The sequence below is a fragment of the Sinohyriopsis cumingii genome, chromosome 5 (genome assembly GCF_028554795.1).
Source record: "Sinohyriopsis cumingii isolate HCF-2022 chromosome 5, ASM2855479v2, whole genome shotgun sequence".
NCBI lineage: Eukaryota > Metazoa > Mollusca > Bivalvia > Unionida > Unionidae > Sinohyriopsis > Sinohyriopsis cumingii.
The window spans coordinates 7,694,302-7,705,787 of record NC_142965.1 but is presented as its reverse complement, the minus strand read 5'-3'; the positions used below and the strand labels follow the sequence as shown (position 1 = coordinate 7,705,787).

Genomic DNA, 11,486 nt, shown 5'->3' with positions numbered 1-11,486 from the left:
TCACTCCGTGTATATATATATATATATATATATATATATATATATATATATATATATATATATATATATATATATATATATATATATATATATATAAAGAAGACATCTAAGAAGCTTAAATATGGCTGTGTAATACAGAGATACGGACTGAACAACTGCGTCGTACACCAGATCAAGCATTTATGATAGACTGGGTATGTATACAAATCTTAAATAAAGCGCGGACCAGCCAATAATGTAGAATGTTATTGATGGCACAGTCGGGTCATGTAAAAACGGGGGATTTTGTGTAGTAAATAGTCACATATTGCGATTACAGACAGAAGAAGATGATTGTTTCATTTACATGCACGTTTTAGACGACCCGAGACAAAGAAAAGCGATTTATGGATTATAATGTATCACGTTTTATGAATAGTTAGCTTCTGCTAGTCATTCTCATTGTTTTAAGCAAGTCTTACTGGTCATTCAAACTTTTCAAGCAAGTCTTAGTGGTCATTCAAACTTTTCAAGCAAGTCTTAGTGGTCATTCAAACTTTTCAAGCAAGTCTTAGTGGTCATTCTAATTTTTTCACGCAAATCTTACTGGTCATTCAAATTTTTTCAAGCAAGTCTTACTGGTTATTCAAATTTTTCAAACAAGTCTTAGTGGTCATTCGAATTTTTTCAAGCAAGTCTTAGTGGTCATTCTAATTTTTTCAAGCAAGTCTTAGTGGTCATTCTAATTTTTTCAAGCAAGTCTCACTGGTCATTCAAATTTTTTCAAGCAAGTCTTACTGGTTATTCTAATTTTTTCAAGCAAGTCTTAGTGGTCATTCTAATTTTTTTAAGCAAGACTTACTGGTCATTCAAATTTTTTCAAGCAAGTTTTACTGGTCATTCAAATTTTTTCAAGCAAGCCTTACTGGTCATTCTAATTCTTTCAAGCAAATCTTAGTGATCATTCAAATTTTTTCAAGCAAGTCATACTGGTCATTCTAATTTTTTCAAGCAACTTACTGGTCATTCAAATTTTTCAAGCAAGTCTTAGTGGTCATTCTAATTTTTTCAAGTAAGTCTTACTGGTAATTCAAATTTTTCAAGCAAGTCATACTAGTCATTCTTATTTTTTCAAGCAAGTCTTAGTGGTAATTCTAATTGTTTCAAGCAACTCATACTGGTCATTCTATTTTTTTCAAGGAAGTCTTACTGGTCATTCAAATTTTTCAAGGAAGTCTTACTGGTCATTCTAATTCTTTCAAGCATATTATAAGTGATCTAATTATTATAAATACTGCGGAGGTCTGCAAGAAGGATCTGGACATCTCATTTAGGCAATCCTATTATAAGGTACCGAAATTCGAACAGCACATTAAACCTTTGCTTTGTTGATTTCCGATGGAGAAATATGAACAGCTAAGATCAAGTAGAAAATGGCGAACTAATTCTAGGAGAGAGGGGATTATATGTAAGGGGGGAGCAGTATTTCAAAGAAAACACAATTTGTTTTCCAATATAGGTTTTTGATAATTGAGACGAAAAACATGGATCTGATAAATTGTACTCAATGTCTGTTTTATAATATATCATATTTAAATAAATACTCCAAGATCGATTTCAGCGTTTGAATGCACATTTTTTACTTAATTATTTTCAACAATTGTCAGAAAGTGTTTTCTTCTCTTTTCAGTCCATTGATCATGGACATATTGACTTTAGGTGTAACATTAGTCATTTGAATTTTTAAATCTATTGATGAAGGCCATATTGACTTTAGGTGTAACATCATTTATTTCTAAACTTTTTAAATTCCAACGGGATCAAACCTCATTCCACAAACAGCCGCACATTATCTGCACAATAATATTTATATGACAGAGTTATTTGTTCCAGTGAAACTTTATACCCGCAAACTTATATTGGGCAAGTAATAAGTACGCCAACATTCGCTATATTCACACTACTGAACGCAATTATTCGTAAACAATGCATAATAAATTTATGTTAACGAGTTTGAGCATACACTGCTGTAATTGTCCATCAAGTTAAACAAAGACCCCAATTTCGTGGAACAGACTAATACAATATAAGACCCCCGAATTTATGTAACATACTGGTATAAAACACTCCTGTCAACCTGATACGAAATTTAGGAAAATTGTCCAGCAATATGACAGGACTATACCACCAGCAACGCTTAGCATATAACATTGCTCAACTCATTTTATAAAATTTATTTAACAGGAATATTTGTAAAAAATAGTATATTTTTTCGAAAAATATACATTATAAGTTTTGGTGTTTTCTAAACAGAGTTGCAGTACCCGTGTAGGGTTCATGTTAGTAATTTCGGATTTAAAAAGAATGTATGACCGAGACTAACTGATTCATTAATACATCATTTATATATCCATTCGTCAATTTGTTTATTTGTGCAATAGGAACATACGAAGATCCATATGTAAACAAACCATCGCATTATTTCAGTTAACGATTTCAAAACAAAAACAAACAGAAACCTATTGATTTAGATTTTGTAATGATTTGTAATGCAGCCAAAACGCTTACCCAAATGGATTGTTTCATCGCTTACTCAGATGGATTGTTTCATCGCCATATGTATATTGCTTCCAACATATTACTATACAAATCTCCTTTATCATGTTCAATGTAATCGTTCAGCTTTTTGCCGTCTTTAGTTCTCTCCCTTTGCAAGATCGTACAACAACACAAGTTTCAACGGAATAGGGGACGCAAATCCTACAATCTCAGCCTTCAATTGTCTCCTATCAGAGTGTGGTCTCCATGAGAAGAGTAAAAGAATGTATTAATTACACCTAATTGCATATTTATCCCACCTAAATAAGTAAATTTCAAAACTATTTATTTATTTTGTTCATCCCAAAAATTGATGATGATAAGAGAACATTATATGACAAACAATCTTGCTTTCAAATCATTTAGCATACAACTAAACGTTTGAACTTAACATTATAAAGTTGAATCAACCCAGTTGAACTTACATGATAAAATCTGAATCAACCCAGTTGGTCTTACTAAATCCTTATTATATAAAACCTAATCAAACATTGTTACCATAGTAATATTAATTATGTGATTTAACCTCTCTTCTACCTTTCCAAGAAATCTCCATTGCATGCATTATTACGTTTGTTTATTGATGTTAGAAATGGCTGAACTACTAGGCACTACTCTGATGGAAATGCATACATGGAATCAGAGTTAATATCAACTACTCCGCACATGAATAACAAATAAACTTTAGTCAATACATTATATATTTCATATGTTGCAGTGTAAATATTCCATGTTTGTTATTGAATAAACATTATACGATCAGTATCCATAATCACAGAGTTACAACAGTACGACTCTTGCAGTTTTCATTTTACAGTCCTTATTCAGTATTATACACGAAAAATGCACCAACTTAAAGCAGAAAAAATGCATAATGCGCCTGAGGCAAACATATCAGTAACTAATCATGAATAAGTACGAATTTTAAGGGGAAAAAAACTCTCATAAAACTCTTAAGTAAATGACACGAATTCAAATGCTTATAATTTTAAATTTATAAAAATAGTTTTAATACATTTTATCTCGATATGAAAGGAATGAAAACATCTGCTGAAAAATATGTGTTGTATCGAACAAGGCCTTTTTAATGTTTGTGTTATATCGAATATGGCCTTTTAAATGTCTGTGGGGTATCGAATATTGATTTTTAAATGTCTGTGCCGTATCGAATATCACCTTTCGAATGTCTGTCTTTTATCGAATATGACCTTTCAAATGTCTGTGTTTATCGAATATGGCCTCTTAAATATATCTAATGTATTGAACATGGCCATTTAAATGTCTGTGTTGTATCGAATATGACCTTTTGAATGTCTGTCTTGTCTCGAATATGGCCTCTTAAATATCTATAAATGTATTGAACATGGCCATTTAAATATCTGTGTTGTATCGAATATGACCTTTTGAATGTCTGTCTTGTATCGAAGATGACCTTTTAAATGTCTGTCTTATATCGAGTATGACCTTGTAAATGTCTGTATTGTATCGAATATGGCCCCTTAAATATCTATATTGTATCGAACAAGTCCTTTTTAATGTCTGTATTGTATGGAATATGACCTTTAAAATGTTTGTTGTATCGAATATGACCTTTGTAAATGCCTGTCTTGTATCGAATATGACCTTTGAATGTCTGTGTTTTATCAAATATGACCTTTTAAATGTCTGTCTTGTATCGAATATGACCGTTTAAAAATATCTATATTGTATCAAATATGGCCTTTTAATTGTTTGTGATGTATCCTATATGACCTTTTAAATGTCTGTGTTATATAGAATATGGACTTTTAAATATCTGCATTATATAGAATATGGACTCTTAAATATCTGTATTATATAGAATAGGGCCTTTTAAACACATGTATTGTATCGAATGTGGACTTTAAAATGTATGTATTGTATCAAATATGGACGTTTAAATGTCTGTGTTCTATTGAATATGGTCTTTGAAAATATCTGTATTGTATTCAATATGGACTTTTAGATGTCTTTATCGTATTGAATATGGCCTATTAAACGTATGTATTGTATACAATATGTCCTTTGAATTAAATGTATTGTATCAAATACGGCTTTTAAGGAAATCATTATTAAAAGCTACACAAAATTTTGAAAGATCAGATCTCCGTGAAAATACATTATGACAAGTAAAGACAAATCACATGTAGTAAATGTGATAATATATATCATTCCTATATACACAATTTATAACCTATAACTCACTGCTTTTAATCAACACTCCTGCATTTAACACACGGTACGCAAAATAAGGAAGTACTTCATTTTTTCATTTCACTCTGAAACGTACTTCCAGTTTTACAATCAGAAATTATATTCATGAGGATTGTATAGAATATATTCGATAAAGCGTATGGCTATACTAACTTAAATCACAAAAATATTCTTGAAAATATAGTATATACAAAGTGAAAAATCTCTCGATTCAACAAGAAAGAAAAATACTATTAAAAACCCTCTAGAACATCACTACTAAAATAATAATATATTTCTTTCAAGATCTTTCAAAAATATAACAATAAAATGTATTAACTAACTATATCCCATACTCGCGCATGCCTACTAAGGATCATCTACATATAAAAACAATGTTATTGCTTGAAAACTATTAACCTCATATTCACTTCAATTAGCATGGAAATGGATGCGATTTTAAATATTTGATACTTTGGAAGAAAGATAAAATTATGATGACATGTACGGAATGTGTATTACACAACGGTACGCTCAAAACGTTCAGGCGAGGCTGTCTTTCGCTTACGTCACCCTTTTCATCATCGTTAAAAGAGTTTATTCAGCAGCAAGGTCATTATAATAAAGGTCATTATTATAAAGGTCATTATCATCCAAACCCACTCCTTATCGATGGTTTTTGAGTGGTAACTGCAAATATCCTTAACACATCACAACACGACTGCATATGACATTTAGAACTTTCGTATGTCATGACAAATTTCCATAGCATATGGTCCATTCGGTGGAAAGTAATCAGATGGCAGGTTCTCTTACTGTGTTATACAACACGGGCAGGAGCCATTGATCAGTTCAACTTTGCGAAGTACGTGTCCTGAAAAATTAAAACTCGTATATTACTACAGGTATTTCAAAGACGAGTAACAGTCAAGAAAAAGCGTTTCGTGTAAACTCTTCATTACAATGTCCAACAGTATCGAGTATCCAATTTAGTCGGGTCGAATGATACAAATACAAGTCTTGATACTAACGAAGCATAATGTGTAACTGCTGCTGGTTACAATGGCAATTCATTTATTAGCCTCTAAGACAATGTAACTACTTCAATTTAGATAAGGACTTTCATCATAAAATGTTGACTTCCCAGACATCCATCTATCAATCAATCATTTCATTATTAATTAACTAGTTTGTTCATGACCTGTAAATTGAATTATCTGGGACCAGTGCATACTATGAATATTTGACGAAATGATTGAACAATGTTAAGAACCATATAAAAGTCTTTGGCACTGAATTACATGTCATATCCTCTACCTTTTTTATTAGAATATATATTTATCGGTTTCTATGAAAAAACTTTTTCCAAATCAACCATTTGTTTACTAACATTCTTTCGTCTCGTCCACACAAACGTTATCCTGGTAGCAACTTTCTTTGCAGCAAGAAGTCTTTCAAGATTCAACAGATTTGACACTAACAAACTACTAACCAGACATGAAAACATCATTGTCAGTGCTCAAAAACCTTCATGCAATCAAGGGTGGTAGGAATATTCTGAAGTTCGAATACAGACAGAATCATACGTATAAGAGACAAACGAATGGAAGGAGACACATGTATCCATTCCTGTGTTATGATAAATTATGACAGGGATATGGATATCTAGATATATGTATTATTCCCTTTACCTGCCGCACACGTTATCCATGTTCCCCTTGACCATTCTTTTCTGACATCCAAGATGGTATTGTGTATAATCAGTGGTTCATCGAAGAAAGAAGACGTTGACAGTCTGGCAATATTTTCAAAGCAACTTTCGGCCGCCATGCCATTGTTCCCAAGCCTTTCTCCAGAAAGAAGTAAGGTGCGAACGGATTCAACCACTTCGTGTTGATCACGTGTCAGTTGGGTGTCACCTTTTAGGCTTTCATGACTAAGTATGATCAATTTCAGCATCAACTGAAGTCTCCTGAGTTCATCTCTTATGTCTAGTTCATGTTGTGGCGTTAAAAAACATTTTTGTCTTGATATCCATTTTTTGAATGCGTCGACACTTTTAATGAAGGCCTCGCTTATCTGCCTTTCAAGATTTATTTTGGATCTCATCTTGAATAAGGACTCAAGCATCTCGATCTTAGAAATCAGGTCATCCTTGACAAGCTGATCTCTCCTATTGGGATCACATAATTTTGATTTTACCTCTCTTATTGTTTTGCAGATCGTTTTAAGTTCTCTTTGATATCGGACATTATTTATAATTGTCGTTCGGCAACAGGGACAAATTGGAAACCGAATTTCTGATAAATCTCCCTGCTGAATCTGTTTTTGCATCCATCGATCCATCGATGTTACCTCCACTACATCGCCACAATCAGAAAGTTGCACAAACTTGGACTTAGGGTTAGTTTCTGTTCCAAATCGGCGCTTGGTCACTTGGTTTTTGTTACATATTCTACAAAGAGTAGGGCAAGGCTCTCCGCAGATTCCAATGCATGTATGTCCACATTTCAAAAGTTTCAGGCAAGGCTCGTTGCATGGAGGACGGTCACATACTTCACTGCAGGTTTTCGTGCACTGGAAGTGTGGACATGACCAGGTGCATGGTTCTCTACAGGGTTCACAATATTCTGAGCAACCTTTCATGCAGGTTTTATGAGGACACTTTTGATCACACTTATTCTCACATGGTGGACAGTAAGAACATTGTATCGTACAGACATGTCCACAGATGAGGACTTCAACGTTGGGAACGGAACATTTATCATGGAATTTACCTTTACAACATTCAGTACAATCGCCAGAGCATTGATGTCCGGAAACAAGGCGGGTGTCACATTTTTCTTGACAATGAATAATTCCTGCTCTGTGGCATGGAACATCAGATCTATGACCGCAATCAAATTTCTTTTCAATCATAAAGTTACATTTCTGAGAAGACTGTTGCCCACATCTTACTCTTGATGTATGTCCACAATTAAATTTAACTTCAATCATATTGTGGCATTTCAATTTAGCCTCTGGAATGTTACACATGGTTTGCATAGTATGTCCACAACCTGGAACATTTTTGGTTACCTTCTGTTTACAATCTTGATCGTGGTCATGCTTATCACCGCATATGTTGTGACACATGTGACCACATATTAACGGACGTGTGCACTTTTCTCTACATACTATTTCCGACTTTGACTTACAACACTGACGATGTACTTTGTGGCCACATTGCAGAATCTCTTCCACTATCTCAAGGCAGCTTGTCGTGTGTATTTCCCCACAGGTTCTTTGGCATAAGTGTCCACAACTCAAACGTTCTTCACATGCCATCGGACATTTCAGACCAACGGGATTCTTCCTACATTCTACAGTGACAGTATGTTGGCAAATTGGAAGAGTGAGTGACACAGGAAATTTGCATTTAAAGTCGGCTGGATTTAAGTAGCACGGAATATATTGCTCATGGTTGCACTCTGGCATTTCTTTAGCAACTGTAACCATGCACTTACAGTCCTGGTAGCATGGCTTCTTGCAGCTGTGGCCTCTTTCGCAAAATCGCTCACAAGGCTTTTGACACTGGTACTTTTCATGATCTCTATCGTCGATATGACAGAGTCTTTTGCAAACATGTCCGCATTTTAACCGGGTTTTGCACACTTTCTTGCAACCACCTTCAGGACAGAATCTTTCAAAATCATGCGCATCAGCTGCTTTAAAGCCGTCATTTGGATGATTCTGACAATAAAGAGTTAGAACGTCTCCTAATCTTTTCTCTTTTTCGAGCATTTCGACAATATTCTTCCATAACTCTGAATGTCTAGCTAGGAAACTAAAATTTCCAATGACATAAAAGCCCTTCTTTGCTCTCGAAAGAGAAACACATATTCTATTGGAAATCTTTAAAAATCCTATTTTTCCTTCACGATTACTCCTGACCAACGAAAGCAAGATAATATCGTTCTCTTCTCCTTGATAATTATCCACAACAGTCACCTTCACCCCATCGAAATCTGATTTAGGCATCATGTTTCTCAAGCAGAAGAGCTGACCGGAATAGGTTGTGAGGACAGTTATTTGATTCGGCGAGTAGCCCTGTCGCAGCAGATATTTGCACAATGCAACTATATATCTGGCTTCATACTCATTGAGATGGCTTTTCTGATCGGCGTCGTCTAATTCTTCTTGAGTATGGTCAATAAAGAAAATGTCAGATCCAACTCCTCTGATGTGTTCATACTTTGTAACAGATTTGTGATCGCGTAGATTACGATAGATATGTCGTAGAAGCATCGATATTTCTGGTCGCATTCGATGTTGCTCCTCCAAACAATCACAATGGATTCCATTATTCACCATCCTCTCAAACAAAGAGATATCAAGCTTGTAATCCTTTGCTAGAGCATAAGTTGTTGGATCTGGGCGAAGCTGTTCGTGATCTCCAATCAGAATCAGATGTTGACAGTGTTCGCTGAGGGTTGTGATGACGTGGCTCTCCAAAACCTCCGCAGCCTCCTCTACAATAATTATTCTTGGCCCTATATTCTGGAGAACTGACTGATACCTTGCCGCACAAGTTGTGGTCATGCCAATGATTTGAGCATGCTGTAGGACGAACCGATCTTCTCTCATCTTGGCTTCCTTGTACACTTTCATAACGTCTTCATACACTTTTGCTTGCCTGACAAAATCTTCCTCCAGTGCATTTAGATAAAGTTGTCTCCAATATCTGTATAGGCACCACCTATCCTTATAATCTAGTTTCCAAACATTGACAACATTAACAACTTGCTCCTGTTCCATTACACTTGCATTGTGTATCTGTCGTTTTAAGTCCTCGTTTCGTCTTTTTCTTTCTGCTTTAGATATTTGCCAAACACCATTTTGATTTTGTTTTCTGTCTGTCTCTACAATTTGATTTGCATCTTCACCGCTTCTGAACGGTGGCTTTGGTCGTACGGTGCCAGTTCTGACACTTTCTTCGGTTATTTCCGTGCTCGATACTAAGAAAAAGTCTATATCGTCCCTCATCATACGATCTGCTTCTATAGCGTCTGCCACGTCGACTATATTCACGTACTCAACCTCTGAAACACGATCAGTACTGTCTTCAGCATCTTTCCCTCCGACATTTGCATAATCGTCCAAGTTATTCATATTCTGAAGCAAAGCAAAATTTTCATCGTTTATTGGCAGCAGATATCCACAGCCAAGCCATTCTTCAATAATCGAAGATTTCATTCCGTGCTGTGCAACCTCTTCAACCATGTATACATCGTTCCAAAGCATTTCTTCAAAACCGAAAATCAGAGAGTCATAAAGGTTATACATGTAGGGATGGAGCTCTACTTCTGTAAGAAGTCTCTGTTTGACTTGCTCTAGAGATTTAGCCTTTGCTTCCAATTTCGTCATATACAAGTTCAGTAATGCTCTTGCTCCTATGCGGGTGTCTCTTATTTCTTTCGGAACAAGTCGGTTCCTTCTGAATCTCTCTCTAAATTTGTCAAGATGGTGCTCCTCTAAAGCTTCGCTGGAACTACGACCTCCAACGCGGACAATGTCTCCCTTGAAAAATTTAAAAATGCCTTCCAAAAACTGGTCAAGCGCATGATTTGTATAACACACTATCAGCATCGGAGATCTAACAGTGCTTAATAGAGCATTGGAATTCTCGTCCCAAACATGCCTGTTATGGAGGAGAACTCTGACAATCTGTAGACCAATATACGTTTTCCCAGTGCCAGGTGGACCTTGTGTGATGGAAAATCTGCGAGTGAGAGCTGTCTGAATAGCCTTATATTGTGATCGGTCAAGACCCATATCGTCTGCAGACGGCCATTCTGAAAGAGACAGTACGTGTACGTTTCGAGGTGCTTTGCTACCTAATACATGCTGTTTAGTGGGTTGGTACTTTAAAATGGCCATCGTACGATCAAGCAAAGGCTGAAGGTCATAGACTGGAAAGTCTATACTGGAAAGGTAAATTGGTGGGTCAACATCTTTCTCGCAGTTAACCAAGTGCTTCTGGAAGGGTAGCCTAATGATATTTTGCAAACCAAATAGCACGTGTTTGTATGCTTCAAAGAATGCTACGGTTTCTGCCATCACAAAGGTTCGGGACGACATCTCCATGACGTCTTTAAAATCTGTCTGAAAAGATACAGACACCTTTCCGCGCCTGAGTTCCCGTGGATCCCTATCAGCTACAGTTGCAAATAGCATCGTCTCAAAGTCATCTGAAGATAAACAAAGGAAGGATCCATATAGCAGCCTCTTGCTGTGAGCCCATTCTACATGCTTTAGATGCGAAACGTTGAATTTAAGTCGATGATATATGCCATCTCTTCCTGGTGCTAGTTGCAGTATTTTCACATCGTAATACAGACGCAAATCCTGAAGTTTCTTCTTCTTCATATGAATTTTCTGTTTGTATTCGCGAATACCTTCTCGCAAAGGGCAGATGAAGTCTTCACGCAACAGCCTGTATTGAACATCCAGATAATGTTCAAGATCATTGTATCCCCCGTTTTCTTTATTCATACGAAAATATGGTGGTTTATCTGCTTTGATTTCCTCAAGTTGTGGATACATTTGAATCTCTCTAAAATTATCAGGCGGTTGTTCATTTTCATGCAGAAACGCACGGGAAACTCTATGAGTCGCTGATTTTGTGTTTCTTTTGCTGACCTGACTTTCTTTCATGG

General features: G+C 35.6%; 1 protein-coding gene across 1 annotated transcript; it reads right to left on the bottom strand.

The window, feature by feature from the left end:
• Window positions 1-686: 686 nt before the first annotated feature.
• LOC149798589 (NFX1-type zinc finger-containing protein 1-like) lies at window positions 687-11,484 on the bottom strand. Its single transcript, XM_089957407.1, has 2 exons — window positions 6,480-11,484; window positions 687-5,662 (listed from the first exon to the last, which is right to left on the bottom strand). Exons 1-2 carry the CDS (start codon window positions 11,482-11,484, stop codon window positions 5,601-5,603), a joined length of 5,067 nt encoding a protein of 1,688 aa, XP_089813533.1. The 3' UTR covers window positions 687-5,600.
• Window positions 11,485-11,486: the final 2 nt, after the last annotated feature.